The sequence below is a fragment of the Neopsephotus bourkii genome, unplaced genomic scaffold (genome assembly GCF_033783945.1).
Source record: "Neopsephotus bourkii isolate Nb327-2 ecotype Australia unplaced genomic scaffold, CSIRO-AGI_Nbou_v1 NB_1473, whole genome shotgun sequence".
Classification (NCBI taxonomy): Eukaryota; Metazoa; Chordata; class Aves; order Psittaciformes; family Psittacidae; genus Neopsephotus; species Neopsephotus bourkii.
In genome coordinates, this window is record NW_026901949.1 from 54,528 (window position 1) to 70,995 (window position 16,468).

A 16,468-nucleotide genomic window follows, 5' to 3' on the forward strand; every position below is an offset into this window, starting at 1 on the left:
AGGGGGTGGCGGGGCCCGCGGGACCCGCTCCACCGCCCGCCAGCGCGGGCTGGGCCGGCCGCCTCCCCCCACGGCTGCTGCGCGGGGCAACCCGGCCCTCCCAGGCTCCTCCTCCTCCTTTCTCTAGCGCACCCTCCTCCCTTTCCTCCCTCCGCCGGTACCCGCAGCCTCTCGCCGGACTTTTCTTTCACTCCTCTATCTGTCCTCGGCGCTGCTTCCACCGCCCCCCGCCCCGTACCCTCCCCGTCGCGTCGGGCTCCGCGGGGCAGTCTGGGGCAAGGCGGGCGGGACGGGGCTATGAGCGGGGCGGTGGTGGCGGGCAGCAGAGCAACAGCAGCCACCGCGGCCGCCGGCGCCGCAGCCAGAGCCTCTGCCGTGGCGTAGGGCTTCTTCCCCGGGAGGGACCAGGGCTCTCCCGCTGTGCCCGGCGGCTCCCCGGGATACGGGGAGAGCCCCGGCACTGGTGCGAGGGGTGTCTCCCCCGGAGCCAGGGGAGTGGGGTGGCGGCTGGCGAGAAGGGGGGTTCGCCCCCCCCATGTGTGACATGATCGACTCGCAGTCCGCCGAGAAGATCAGCAGGATGAAAAAGTTGCGGAGAACTTTATCGGAGAGCTTCGGCCGAATAGGTGAGTCCCGCACCCGGACCCGGACTCGGACTGGGACCCCGGCGGCGCTGCCGGGCTCCCGGGGAGGGCTGTCCCGGCAGCGGCGGGGCGGTGTACTGAGAGCTGCAAGGCTGGAGACACCCGCCCCGGCCCCTAAAAGAAACATTTACAGGGACGAAATCTCGGGGAAAGAAAAGCTTTTTCCAGGCAGTGCTTGTGCAGACCAGGCAGCGCTGTACCGGCTGCGATGAAGTTAGCCCAAAATAGGCTATAGAAAACAAACTGGAAATGAGAGTTGGCTCGCGTGCCTCCAGTGCCAAGGAGACACCCTGGCAAAAAGCAGCGGTTATTTGCGTTTCTTTGCAGGTCTGGTAATTTATTTTTGTTCGGCCTGCGCGTTATGTTAAGTTGGGGCATGAGATGCTGGAGCAGATAACGGCGGCCCAGCGCTTTGGGCGGCCAGACAAAAGAGGTCTGTCTGTCTGTCATCAGCTGCGGAGTCGGACCTTCTTCCACTGGTAGATACACGGCACGGGAGGGAGTGATACCTGCACACTGCTGCCGGGCGGGTTGTGTCCCTGTATCGCCGCGTTGCATTTGGTTTTGACACCAGTTTATTCTGCAGTTGAATTTGCTGCTGAGAACAATGGCAGAGAGTTCTGGTCTGCTCGGACTGGTGTCTGTCTTGTCTCTGGCACACTGTGCCGCTTAATTTACTATTTAAAGCGTGAAGTCCCACTGACAGCACCAACACGCTGCTGAGCAGGGGAGAAGGTGCCTCAGAGATGTGAGGTTCCAGAGGGCTGGCAGCAGTGCTGGAACGTCGGGAGCGGGACCAGCAGCCCGGGACCCCGCAGGCCCTCCGTGAGGGCCCTTCCACAGCCCTCGCCCATCCGTCTTCCCACTGGGACGTTTTCCCTTACAGTCCGTGCTGCTTGGCGGATGTGGGTCAGCTTTCCGAGCTGCTTTGTCCCAGTGCGAGGATGTGAAGTGCCCGTGCTGCAGCCGCGGGCTGTGTGTTATTTCATCCTCCCTCCACAGCCCTACCAAGGAGGTGCCTTAAAGTAGTGGGCATTACAATTTTTTATGTGTTGTGTGCATTCAGTGTATGCCCGTTAGCTTTCAAGGACTGCAAATTGAAGTGTAGGATAACGTTGGAAATCAGGTATCCTTTACTGCCCTACTTCAAGATTTGAAAACTCTGAGAAAAGTTCCTTCCGATGTGTAAACCAGGGAGTTTCAAGGATAAATGCCAAGTTTCAATTGTAAAGTGAATGTCAAGTCATGGTTATGAATCTGTCTGTCCCCATATGAGAATAGCGTGCACCTATCATCAATCTTGAACTTGTAAAATGCATTTAACTTCTTTTGATTAGGAAGAAAGAAAAAGCAGTCAGGTGTTTGGTCTGTCACATGTCTGTGTGTGTGTGTAGACACAGACACACAAGCCTGTGCAAAGGTTTTACTAATGGTAGAAGTCATTAACAAAGAAAATATTTTGAACGAGGATGCTGCTTTGTTGCAACCATGACAGCCCCTTTAGTGCCTGTTAGGGATCAAGGCCCCTCTGGCTGGTAATTGCTGCACATTTTAGTTGGCTCTGTTGGATGATCATCTCTTTTTGTCATTTTTCATAAATTAAACAACCGTTTAATTTCCTTGGGAGCTTTGGCCTCATTTTAGGCACATAGATTGTTAGGTCTTTCCAGCTCCTCCAGTTCTTTGTGCATGTGCACAGAAGTGTAGGAGTATGGTTGGGTGCCTGGTTTGTTTGTTTGTGGTTGTTGTTTTGTGATTAAAACTCAGCTGCTACCAGTAGGACTGTTCATATTAGGTAGTCTAATATTTGTACCATCATTCTGGTAATTGCACTTTGAGCAAAAAACCCTCTAATTTATCAGTGTGAGGTTTGAACATAGTCCACTCCCTGATACCTGAGCCACAGATAAGGCCAAGCAAAGCAAGAAACTTTTAACTTGCATACCAGGAAATCCTCAGTTAAAACACATGCTGTATTTAACTCATACTGAAATGAAGGAGAGGAAACTGAAACCTCATTAGTAAAAGTGTTTCTGGGTATTTGTCATTCTGGTTTTAAAGCTCTTTTTGGAAGAGCAGGTTCCTTGGTGAGATCTGCAAATTACTAATTTAATATGTATCTAATCTGGAATTTTGTCAGTTATCTGCTGAGTTGTGATTTATAAATAACAATGATGATCTTTTAACTTTTCCCATTTTGCTGTGATTCATGTGTTTCGTAAGTTTAAGCACACAATGCAGCATTATGAGCATAATCGTATAAATGGTGCAAGAGCAACATGGTGTTCAAATCGAATAATTAGCTAGTCAAACCTTCACTGGGGAATATCTGATGGTCCTTCTTGAAATGTTCAGGCACTACTAGGCCTCCCCCCATCTTAGCAGTATTCCAGCTGCCAAATACGATTCTTCTAATACTGCAAGACTCCTTTATTTTGATGCGAACATTTATGTTAGCCTCTTGGGTAAGAATGGTGGAAATGAATCCTAACTGTCATTGGCAGTTGCTGTTGTTTTTGCTAGGGTTTGCAGGCTGACACTCAGTAAACTACCTTTGAGGCCACCTTCTCCCCACAAAGCAATCCTCTCTATTTGAGAGGCTATATCAGCAATGAATATATAGGGTGATTTATTTATCTTACAGTGTGCCACAGTATGTTAGGTCATGTTTGCACCTATTTCCCCAGCATCTTCAGGTAAAACCAGCTAGTTATCTCTCGGGCACAGGAGAGGGCCATAGGGTGCTAACAGCAGCCTCAAGTAGACTTGACCCATTTTCTTAACTGTGAACTGATGCTTCCAATGACTGTCAGAGGATGATGAAGACCTGGCTCATCCTGCAAAATTGTGATCTGTCTGTTGGAGTACCTACTACTGGAAATAATTTATTTTGCTAAGGTGAAAGATGTGCCATGGGAAACTATCCATCCCTGACCCTTTGTCCTGGGCATTTGCTTTGTGCTATTTGCAGTTCTCGTAAAGGATGATATGGCACCGTGGTGTGTTGGAGGAAATGCATATGGCCTATGGTGTTAAACTGAAGTTTATATAATAGACAGGGTTGCTTTTTACTGCAGAAGTTATATGCTCATGGTTCTAGAAAAATGATCTATCTTTGCAGCTAAGGCACCCTTTCCCCTTGCAGAAGGTTTCTGGTGTTTCAAAGAGCGTATCTTTTAAAATTTAGCTCATCATAAAGAACTTTTATCACTAAGAATCTGAAAAATGTACAGAATCCTTTTTATTGATAGGTTTCTGGCAGCCTATCCGTTTTTATACAAACTTCAAAATTAGTTTTAAAAATTATGATTTCCATGCTTACATGCTGTGTTGTCCGTTTAAATGAACACATCAGCCTGTATGTTAACCAAGTTTTAGAGATTTGGTTGGCTCACTGTTTATTTGAGTATTTAAACCTTTATTAGGTTTGGTTCTTAGCGTTACACTTTGATAATTATGTAATTAAAATTAATAATAAGTAATTTTATAAAATTATCATTATTTAGTTATGTAAGATGTTCTTGGCCATGCATCTGTTGAAGTTCATAAAGTACCAAAATCATACTTGAGATCTCTTTGGCTCACGTCACCATATAACTTCTGCATTCTTATGCATTCTCCAATCAAAAACTAACACCAAGGTAGGAATGAAGGAAAGAAGGGAGGAAAGAAAGAAAGAGAGAGAAAACATTGCTGAGATTACTCACAGTGCACTGAAATCAGTCTGTGGCCCTTCTGAGCATCCCTGGTCTTTGTTACTAGCTCCTCACTAATACAAAGGTTATCTCCACTCATCTCCTCTAATGTACACTCACATAGCTTGCATACCTGAGATAATGAGAAGCTCATTTGTAAATAGTTTATTTTTTTTTTAAAGTTCAGCAAAGCTTTTTTTTTTTAACTGTTTAAGAGCAAAAGGATTGCTTTGATGAGAAAAAATGTTTATAATACAATTTGTTGTATAAAATATGCTGCTTTGATGATTTCTTTAGAAGATGCTATGTAGTGAATTAGTTCAGAGTGAAATTATTAGTAAACGTAATCTGATGTTTAGTGGCCAGAACTCTCATATTCTTATTTTTGGAGATTCCTAAAACCCCCCTTTTTCAGTCAAAGGTAGGAGTTATAGTAATGACAAGCCAAAAATACACAATAGATCACAGATACCTGTTTCTTGTTGTTTGTTACACTGTAAATTTTGTTTGGTTATCTGTTGTTTGGCTGTGCCTGGAATGTTTCAGTCATGTGAAAATCTTGTGATTTGGTAAGGGAGAAAAGCTTGTCAGCATGCCCATGGTGTGTCATATACTAATTTATTAGCATGTATGTCGCTGTGAACTGAAAGGTAAAGGAAAAGATTAAATGTGTGTTCTTAAAAAGGGTTCCACAGGTTGTCTTTCTGTCTTTCTCATTTACTTTCATTTCCATTCTATTTCATTTCATTTAACTTCATGTATTTTTTTGAATGTCCGGACTCATAATTCTGGGTTCTTGGGATTAGCAGTTTGAGAATGTTTTGCCTGGCTTTCAAATCCGTCAAAATACAGTTCATGATGAAAACGTACAATGTGTGCCTCAGATCTCCTCATCAGAATCCCAAGGTTTGTAGTTTTGTTGCTGAGCAGGAAATCTAGATGAGGATTTATAAAACAGTAATGCTCAAAAATTTGAGGGAAGACATGTTTCGTGTTCCAAAGAAATGGGAATTTGAAAGCAAAGGAAGGCTGAACCAGCCCTACTTCTCTGCATATGGAGAGCCAGGATTTGTTCCTTGCTACCAGTGGCAGAGGTTGTGGACGTGCAGCACTTTTTGAAGGCAGAAGTATCTGAGAGAGAAAATAAACTACTAGAGTCTCAGTGCTCAGCTGTGCTAGGTGCTTAAGTATTTATCTCCTGCAGAAATAAATGTGTTTTAGGAAACATTACACTGCTTAACTGATGAAGAGGGAGCCTTCTGGGGCAGCACTGCATCATTCAGATGACCTCCTTCAAATTGCAAACCTTCATGATTTAAACTCAATAGAAACAGTGCAATCATCGATGCAATGGTTTGTCTTATTTTAGCTCTTCATGAGAAGTAAATAAAGAGCACTTTTAGGTCATGGTGTGCAGTACACTCCCTCATTGGTCTGGCTGTGGTGTACAGAGAAAAAGAGCCAGTCTGACACACTTCAGTGGAGATTTGGATAAACTAATTTTCTTTACATTTCAATAAAGGTACCCAGTGTGCTAAAGGAAGCATATTCATCAGCTTAATCTTTGCTTCAGAATTACTCATATCTTTATTTTCTTGCTTTTCCACTTCACGTGATTTCTGCACTGTTTTCCTCTTTCTTGTTTGTTGACTAATTGCTAGTTAACAGTGTAAAAAAGTAAAAAATCTCTTCTGCTTTAGTGTAAGTCATATTGTAGAAAAGAAAAAATGGGAAGACAAAAAAATAAAAAGAAAAAAGCACGCTACAATGCATACTATTTCATAAAAGTTTAGTACTTGACAAGCTGAATACATGGTTGGCTGTTTATTATACCTTTCCTTTTTGTAGTTCACTCAGGCTCTCTGTAAAGTGAATTCATGCTCACTAGGAATTAAAATCATAATAAAAAACCTTTGTGATCTCTTATTTCTTTAACCTGAGAGGATAATATTTTTCATAAATATGTAAATTTACTTTCTTGGAAACACACTGTGCAATCCTACATTCAATTTACAGATTCAGATTTTGAGTTTAAAATTGTTATTCATGCCAGCCTGTTCTTTCCTATTATAACAGAAAAATACTGCTCTGTTTTTTTTTATGGTGCTAGTTACTTCATGCACATTGAAACGCAGTACAGATAACTATGTCTTTTTTTCCTTTTATTTTAAAGCCTTGAAGAAAGAAGATAGCAGCTTTGATGAGGTAGGTTAAATATCTTTGTACTTTATGTAGGCCAGGTGTGACTAGTATTTCTTACTAAGTGCTAAAAGAAACCCATAGGTAGTAATGTTACAGTGTGCATATGTGTTAATACGTGCATATTGTTTGAATGTGTTTTCATTTTCCGAATGACTTTCAGATGAATCTGTTGGTCGAAGCTCTGAATGGGATGCTTGAATTTTGTTGTTGGGTTTTGGGTTTTTTTTTAAATCTAATAAAACTGAATGTTTTATAAAAAGTGGTTGTTTAAAAGCATTCAGTGCAGAGAAGTATTGCATGCAGGGAAAATACTTTATAGAACTTTACTCATGGTAATTCTCGTAATTGTAAGCCTGTACTTAGTGAAATATATTAGTGAAAATACATCACTCTTGAGAGAACATCCTGTGTGAAGTGCTGCTGCATTGGCTTCTTGATGGATATGTAAACTGAAAGATATTCTTCTTATGAAATAAAAGTAGCTGAACAACACCACATAGCAGTTGGCTGTATTGGTAAAAGTCATACTTGATTATTCAGTGTAATCAGTTTGGGCTCCTGACCTATCTGTGATATGATTATGTGTTAGTTTCTAAAATACGTTGCTCACAATTTGTGCTTGCTTTCACTTATGGTAGGCTTTGAGAGGTCCAGGTCAGAGCAGGTTTATGCAGGAAGAGGTGTAGGTCTTGGTGTGATGACCTGGCATACTGCAGTCAGTGATTGCCTTGTGCTTCCCTTTGGCACCACCATAGCTTGATGAAAGTGGTAGTATTTTCATGTGTTGATGTTGCACTTCTGGCATTTCTGCTTCCTTCTTCGTTGCATGCTGTAAGCTTAAATTCTTGGCTGATTACACTGTGATAACTGCTGTGTAATGCCAGATTCTAGAATAAATAAATTATGATGTACTTGGTTCTAGACCAAATCAGACTTCATCTCTTTCTAAACAGATCACACTGAGTTTCACACCCCTCTGCTCCTATTCAGTTTATATATATATATATAGAGAGAGAGAGAAACTGAATATATATAAATTTAAATATAAATATGTTTTGTGCTTTTCTGATGAGTGTTTCAGAGAGCGGTAACTTGGCTTGACCCCTCTCAGTTCTGGCGTGAAGGTCCTGGGGTCAGACTCTGTTTTCAGGAGCTCTTGTCAGATCACGCAGTGGTTCTGACTATTGTGTTTCTCTTGTAACACTGGTAGAACTTGGTTCCTCCCTAAGAGTTACATTCTGCAAATACATGGTTGGTGGACTCTGAATTCTTGTTTTACAAATCCGTCTGTTTTTGTCTAGTACTTTTCTCTGAAGGCTGCAGTGCTATATCTTTGCTATAACCTACCCAGTAAGTACCTTGTATTAAATTTGATACAGAGTTTGGAACCATCTGTTAAAAATGCTGTCTTACGAAGATGGCAGTTTTTACTGTCCCTTTCCCTTACCCAGGATTATTTAGCTACAGGCTGTATATATTTTCTTTAAACCTGGCTTTCTTTTGAACAGGAGACAGCTTGAGCAAATTTGTATTTAAATTCAGGAGGTTGGGAGAAAGAATAATCTTCTGAGTATGTTTTTAATGGAATCTGGCAGGTTGTTGATGTGAGCTACTGCAGAGGCAATAAGAGAAGGCTAGTGGGAAGGGTACACAAAAGAATTTTCTTCTATCTCCTGTAAATAGGGAAGAGCTTGATGTGATACTAGCATCAATTGGTTCCATAGTTTTAGATAACATTTATTCTAAGAAATAAAAGTGTTCTGAGATTTTATGTTGTCCTTGTTATCTCTTCAAACTCAACACAACAGTCTGTGGTGATTATCTAGCCTAGTGTGAATCAGAATGGGCTGTACCATGTATCACTTAATTCCTTTCTTTTCAAACATCCTTCAAATCGGAAGATAAACCAGACTTTATTAACAACAGCATAGCTGATTGTAATGACACAAACTTCTAAGGGAGACAGACTCTGTGAGCAGGAGTGGGCACAGTTTTTGGTCTCAAAAGGCTATCCTGAAAACCACTACTAAGACCATACTGTCACAGGAAAGGATGTAGTCTTCTGACTAGTATATGCAGTATTGCTATACCAGGGATGCAGTTAGGAAGAGAGTTATGATGACAGTAAGTGGGAATATCAGATGAGACAGAGAGAGAGAGGAGGTAGTTGTCCAAACAGTGTTTTACTTCAAATTTGTAGGTCTCCTATTATGGGAAATGATGTAGTCAACTATTGAAACAGACTGCATTTAAGAAGCAGCATGTTCTCCCTGTACAGTTAATAAAAGGATACTCCTCTTATGGTGCCTAAAGATGCTGCATATCTCTTCCCATCATGTGTTTTCCCTCTCCTGGAGGGAGGTTGGCCTGTGAAGTGGAGCTTGAGTAGTGTAGGAATTGTCACTTGTTTGTCTGCTGTTGTGTTGTTTAGATTGAATATTGAATGAAAAAACTCTTCTGTAGATACTGGTGGTCTCTGCTTCAGTCCATGAGAACTCTGGAGCTAATTCATTTATATTCACTGGTAGCCTGTTTACCTTCCTAAGATGACATCTTCCAGAGACTCATGTGAAATAAAAGACTAAGATACAGACCACTTTTTGTCTAGTCCTTAATTTAAAGCAGCAAAGTAATAGTGTGCTTTTTTGCCTTTTGTCACACTGGTCACATTGTGGGCACTGGAACATGGTCTTAGTCTGGTACCTACTGGAATCAGCAGGAAAATTTTCAGTGGCTTTGGTATTTTGTGGATTGGCTCTGTCTATCTTGAAATGTCATGACTGCGGAGGGAGGCTGCTCTTTACTGTTTTCACAATTAGTTTACATGAGTGGGAGAGAGTAAAGCATCTTCTCCTTGTGTCTTTAAATGTTGTTACCTTCTCTCTGAAGAGGGAAAACTGTAAAAAAAACAAGAAGGAAAAAACAACAAAAAAAAGAGCTGCCCTCCTTTTCAGAGCAACCTCAAATTCATTCTCCTAGTGTAGATTGTGGCACAGAAATCATCTGTTTCATTCTGTCAGGCTGGTGAGCTACTCTGGATACCAAGATAGAAGATAAACGCCTCTGAAGAGTAATGCTACATGCAAAGAATCATCTATAAACAAACATTTGGCCCTTGAGTGAACATTTTATTTGTGCTCCAGTAGTTTGTCAACATTTAGATTAATAACTTCCAACTATGCAGGATTGGCTTGATGTCTTTGGACTGTTAGTGTAACAAGTGTCATCTCTGTCTTACAATGATGGAACTATTTTCCTTTTCACTTAAATGAATGTGATCAAGGCCAGTAACATGTGGCTGAATGCAGCGTATTTGTTGGAATGACGGCAGTGTTGATGATGTGACTAACCTCATTGCAAGGCTGGTAACCTGTTCCTTTGCATAACTGCTTGCTCTTATGATTTATTTCTAAATTACTGTCATTCAGTCTCGAGCTGTGGGTTCTTGTCATTCTACTGTTAGTGGTTTTTCTAATAACTTTATATATATATATGCACACTAGATACATTAATATCTAATGAAATCAAAATGGAATAATTTTAGACTCAAAATCAATATGAATTGCTGTGATTATTGCTTCTTATGAGGTATTGCTGTTGTTTAGCTGTATCATAGTGCTAATTTTGTCCAGTATCAAGAGCACCTTTCTTTTAAGACCACTGTCCTTGAGAAATTAGGATAACGTGATTGTGCCTGCTTGTATACCTAATATTGATCACCTACTAACTTTGAAATTGGCCAACACTAGACACCTAGATGCTTGGTAAAAAAGCATGTGAGCTTTCTGAGGGATAGAGATAAGAATATCTTCTGATGGAAAAGCTCGAATGCAAGTTCTTGGTAATAGAGGAGAATCTGATTGGAGGTGTTATGAATACTCTCACCTCAGCAAAATCCTTAATAGTCATCTACTCTTACTATGTTCTGAGTCTCCAGCTCTTCAGAAGCCAGATTTCATTTATTTCATTCATGGAATGACTTTTGTGTGTTTGAAATGAAAGTGTGTGAAAGGGAAGGGAGTTTTGCCAAGTTATTACTTAATTCTGTAATGTGCTTGCTCTCAGTCTCTTGTTAGTCTCCCTTCCCCATCCCTCCTCCACCCCTAAAGGCTACTCCCTCTGTGGGATGTTGTCATGAAAAATGTCTTGGTTTAAAGGACATCAGTCTCTGAAACAGAACTTGTGTGTTAAAGAATTTGAAGAGTTTAAGGGAAGGGTGTAGTTGGAAAAAAGTAGACCTCTGTAAAGAATGAACAAGAGGCATTTGAATGCATTAATGCAGGAGGCATGTAATACATTAAATAAAACCTGTGCTTTTTTTTTTTTTTTTTAAGAGTTTTATTTGTAGTAAGTAGCTTGAGGGAGAAGTGCATATAGGAAGTATAGCTATGGAACTATATATTTACCTTCTTCCCCTGCAGGAGAGTATCTGCATTATGGGAGGTGGAGGAGAAATCTAGCCCTCATGCCAGTCAGTGTTACATTTTGTAGGAATCTTGGAATAAACATTTATTATTTCACTCCTGGAAGACTTAAAAGCTGGGTTTGGTGTGTGACAGACTTGGGGAAAAACCTGTGATACAGAGGATTTTGGAAGACTGCTTGTCTCTCATTCCAGAGGGATTGATCTAGATACAGTAAAATCATTACAAGCCATTGCTGAGCTGTCTGCTTTTTGATGACTTTATTTATATTTAAAAACCAGGAGACTGGTGACTACTGAACTGCTTTATGTTGTGATGTGTGGTATAGTGCCAGGATTTCCAGAGAAGTGGTTATGGGTAATACTTACAATTGTCTGAGTATCTTTGAGCTGGGTCTATTGCTAGTGCTGAGAAATTGGGTTTGACTTAGGATATGTGATGACTTTGGTGCAGTTCTCAACTGCTCAATGCTGGGACAAGCTGGTAGTGTGTGGCTATCAGTGGTGACATGTAACTGAAGGCTGTTGGGAAAGAGATGTTAGAAGTAATGCTAGAAAAATTAAAAGCCGGAAACTGAATTGGGAAAACAAACAGAAGTACAGGTGTTGAAGTAGTTTCTAAATAATACCAGGGAACTGGGTCAGAAAATCTTCATCTGGTGGTGTAAGTTACTTTACCAAATGTGTACAAAGGTAGTTCAGGTACCTTGAGAAATGGGTCTGCTCAGATGGATGTCACAAAGTCATTTTCAGCTGCTTAAAAGGAATAATTGTTTCCTCTAGATGAGAACTGGTAATGCTGTTAGCAAATGTGGTTCAGGTGAGTCTGATAATGAAGAGCATGGATGTAAGAGAGCAAATACTGCCATTCTGCTGGAGTGTGGCAGTTTCTTACTGGATCAGCTGTGGGACAGATGTGCCTTTCATTAGTCTGTAAAAATATGTAGCTTCCAAAGGCTTAAAAAAACCCAACCCTTGGACAGCCTTCTTAATTTCTAGAAAATTCTCAGTATTTATAGGATGACTAGGGATTCCTGACGCTTCATTGCTGTGTTGCATGTGGAGGAAAGTTGAGTTCTGGAAGACATGAGGTCTGGGTGACCCCAGTGTGCGTTAGTAAGTAATCGAGAAGTGTTGGGAAAGGCAGCAAGAAAAATTGACTGTGAAACAACTGCTCTGTTGTGTCCGGTTTCAAGGCTTTGAAACAAAATCTGAGAGCATGTGGAAGGTTTTGAGATTTACTTGGCAGTGACTTTTTACTCATTCAGAACACAAATTGTTCTTAACATGGGGGAATAAACCTGGGCTTTAGGAGACCAAAATTTGAGAACCTTTCTGTTGTGGTTGGGGATTTTTTGTCCAGCCATTGATGTGTTCAGTTGTGCATTTTGCTTTCCATGTTCTGTGGCAGTGCATCCATTTACTTTTTCAGAAAGTGTCCATTATTTTCAAAGAAGAAACTGTGAAACTCCTTACTCTGCTTCCCTGCCGTATGCTATAGACAGTGGATGAAAGGAAGCATTCATGTTACCGTTAATATGTATGTGTCTTTTGCTTAATTTTTCTTAAAAATGGGTGGAGCAGAACTTGGTCTGAGTCCCTGTCCACAGCAATGACTTACGAGGATCTGGCCAAAACACTGAAATATAAAGCTCTATTCTGATCTGCAGGCAAATGTTTTAGCTATCAGAGAAGCATTGCGAAATTAAGATTAATTTCCAGGCTTACTTCTCTCACTTGTACATGTGTATTTTTGTGTCGGATGTTTCTTTTGATCAAATGAGAGAATATATGCATTCCAGATATATGGAGTCTGAATGCAAGCTATTATTATTTTGATAAAGTATGTTTATGTGTGCATCCCACTGTTTTATGTTCTCAGGATCTGTGAGATATATTAATTTATTGGTAGATTAAATAGAGTAACAAAACATGGTATGCTACATATTGGATCAGTAGCTTCTGATCCAATTGCTGGGCAATCTTCTGGTTGTGAGGCAAGAAATACTCATGTGATTTCCTTAATAGGTCTGTCCCTTCCATCTTCTTTGTACTTAGACTTTATTGCCTTTTTTCTTCTTCTTCCAAGCTACAGTAGTAATGGACATATGACTGTATTTAAATCTTCTTCTCATAGAAGGATTGAAAGAAAAATAATTTCTGTCTACTTCTTAGCTTTCCTGAGAAATTCTGCATGTGAAATTCTCATCTGCTGTGTGTCACAATATCCCTGACAACCATATATTTGCAGGATCCTATCCACAATAATCAAGGTTCTGAGTCAATTGACATCTCTTGCTGTTTATTAGGAGGGGATAATAAAAGGAGATTGCAGGATATGACTAATTTATTTAAACAAAATAGATTTTATGTGCATAAAACAATGTCATCTTGATGATATTAAGGCCTAAAGAAATTGTCATTGCCTTATATCTCTTTCTCTGTATATTCTTGATTCTTTTAATCTTTCCTTTCCATCAAAGCTTTCTACTTCAATGCCAGTTGAGTCACAGTCCTGCTAGTACTTTTTTGTTCTTTTTAGGTATAGCAGTTCTCCTCAACAAGTTTGAAAATTCAGACTTCAGTTTTACAGGTTATTTAAATGTGAAATACTGACAGTAATTTAATAACTAAAAGTGAATGCTGATGAAATGACAAATGACACAGGCAAAGCCACTGCGACAGCACATACTGCATTTTCACCAATTCCAAATAGCAGCTGTAATTTGTGTTTGGGCTCTCCTAATGTAGTTACTTAATATGAACTAATGTGCTCACAGCCCAGGATCCAACTGTATCCTGGGCTGCATCAAAAGGAGCATGACCAGCAGGTCAAAGGAGGTGATCCTGCCCCTCTTCTCTGTTCTGTTGGCCCCACCTGGAGCAGTGCGTACAGTTCTGGTGTTCTTAACATAAGAAGGACATGGAGCTGTTGGAGCAAGTCCGGAGGAGGACCATGAGGATGATCAGGGCACTGGAGCACCTCCCATATGAAGATAGGCTGAGAAAGCTGGGGCTGTTCAGTGTGAAGGAGAGAAGGCTGCGTGGAGACTTCATAGCAGCCTTCCAGTATCTGAAGGGGGGCCTACAAGGATGCTGGAGAGGGACTGTTCACCAGGGACTGTAGCGACAGGACAAGTGGTAGCGGATTTAAACTTAAATGGGGGAAGATCAGGTTAGATATAAGGAAGAAGTTCTTTACTGTGAGGGTGGTGAGACACTCAATCAAGTTGCCCAAAGAAGTGGTAAATGCTCTATCCCTGGCAGTATTCAAGGCCGGGTTGGACAAAGCCTTGGGGGACATGGTCTAGTGTGATGCGTCCCTGCCCATGGCAGGGGGGTTGGAACTGGATGATTTAAGGTCCTTTCCAACCCTAACTATTTTATGATTCTGTGAATTAAGTTTCTTAGTAGGGTGTTCATCTTTTTCGGTGCTGAGAAACAAACACAACGTTAATAACTTCAGAAGCTATTCACTGCCATGCTGACCCAGGAAAATCTGTGACCTGCAGTATGTTTCCTGCTGCCATGTGCTCAACAGGGCATTTTTTATTTTTTTTTTAAATATGTGAGCTCCTCCTTAGTCTGATAGCTCACATATACAGAGATGCTCTTCTATATGTACATGTTTGGGTGGTCTTCATGTTTCTTTTAATGAGAGTAAAATGAATTTCTTGTTAGCAGTGGTTCTTATTTGTATGCAGTAGCACTCAGCAGTGTTTTGTTTTAGTGGATCTTTGTCTTCCTTTTCCTCCACTGAAACTGCATTCAGGCATGGGCTGTGGTCATGGTGGTCCTGAATCTGTACCTGAGGCTGCCTTCATGCTGTTATTGAACTTGTTTCCTGACTTCAATTTTGAAAATTAAACACTCTAAAGGAATTTAAGGTCACTTGCTGTGATTAGTTAGGTCAGATATTCGCTTCATCTTTGAAATCTGGGAGACTTTCTGTTATCCCAAGTATGTTGCAAGAAGTAGTGCAGAGGCTAGAATGCATATTTGGTTCATGTTATTTTGCTTAAGTTAATTCCCTCTTGATTGAAGCCTTTTCCCTCAGTTAGGCAGTTACAAAAAGGAGTTGGAAGGAGAATGTATTGAAATTCTTATGTTACTTGATTGGTGTCCCCTTGTTTTATCCTCATTAGCATGCATTGATTGTTGCTTTCTAACAGAGAAATGTGATTTTCACGTAATTTTTTGTAAGTCCTTTTGTTAAATTTGATTGTGCGGGTTTGGGTTTGTTTGTTTTTTTTTTTGTTTGTTTGTTTGTTTTCAAACCAGCCACATAGACATTCCGGTGTCTCCCCATGGGATTGGCTTTTCCAGGTTCTTCTGTATCTTTTGGAACTGGTTGTCCTCTTTTATAATAGCTTCTGGTTTCATTTTAGTTAATTTTCCTTTATCCAATATGGTGACAGTAATTGCATTATAGTCCAAATATGGTGTCAGTAGTTGTCAGTTAACTCTTAGGCACAGATATAGTTTTTTGCTTTCTTATTTCTTTTTCCTGTTTTGTGTCTGTTTTCATACATAACTTAGTCTCAGTGTAATTATCTGTACTTCTATCTTTCTTCTGTTTGTCTTGTTCTTAAGCTGATACTGTTTCCTCCTCTGTGGTGACAAGGGTGCTACTGAAATCCTTGCCAGTTGTGGAGGCAGCTGGAGGGAGCATGGGAGTGCAGCGGGGGTGGGAGCTCATGTCCCAGATGGAGTGGGCAGGGAGAGAAGGCAGCACCTGTGGGCTTGCTGGGGCTGCCAAACACTGGCAGAAGCGATGGAAAATACAGTTTGGTGGCTTTTATTGATTTATTGGCCTTCTAAACAACCAGACTTATTAAATGATCTCCAACCTGCTCTGCTTTGCTGATGCCAATTTCTAATGCAGTTTTACTGTTAAAATAGCAATCTATGCTTGCTCAGAAAACGAAACAGTTCTTTTGGCTTACCCATGTGAAGAATGATGCTGGTTCCATTTGTCAGATTCATTATCGTTCTTATGATGCCTTGGCTTATTTCGATGTGGGAAGTCTCTCACAACTGCAGGTTTGCTCAAGTTTGGAGGGGAAAAAGGTGGTTTGTTAAAAAAGGAAAAAAAAAGGGGGGGGGCGGCAAGGAGGAAGCAGGGGAAAAAAAATATAAATCTATGATTTATTTTGGCTCCTCATGTGCAGAGAGAAACCAGATAGAAACAGGATGTTTGTTCCAGGCATCTCCTGCTGACCCTGGAGATGCACAGAATTCCAGAAACTAGAAGACAGCATCTGGATAAATACTTGAGTTGTTTTTTTTTTATTTAGTTAGCTAGTTATTAGTGTGGAATGGCTTAGTTAAATGTGATGTGTCTGGTCAGCGTCAAATCACGACAAGCTTAGAGAGATGAAATGGTATGCCTAATTTGCTTGCCCTTCAACAAAGCATGCTGTAGTGCTTCAAGATTTCTGTTCAAATTAGTAGAAAAATGGGATTTTTATCTTTGAAAGTGAGTTTGCAGTAACTAAGCAGTT

At 40.8% G+C, this 16,468-nt stretch overlaps 1 protein-coding gene across 2 annotated transcripts in view; it reads left to right on the forward strand.

Annotated features, from left to right (window-relative positions):
* Positions 1 to 341: 341 nt before the first annotated feature.
* CDK14 (cyclin dependent kinase 14) overlaps positions 342 to 16,468 on the forward strand; it is a 321,875-nt gene continuing 305,748 nt past the window's right edge. Inside the window, exons 1-2 of one of the 2 annotated variants that reach the window (XM_061369041.1) lie at positions 342 to 626; positions 6,513 to 6,544. In XM_061369041.1, coding sequence (XP_061225025.1) covers positions 536 to 626; positions 6,513 to 6,544 — 123 coding nt within the window. In that variant the 5' untranslated portion in view covers positions 342 to 535. The remainder of the gene's footprint in view (positions 627 to 6,512; positions 6,545 to 16,468) is intronic. The other variant, XM_061369045.1, reaches the window with a different exon arrangement.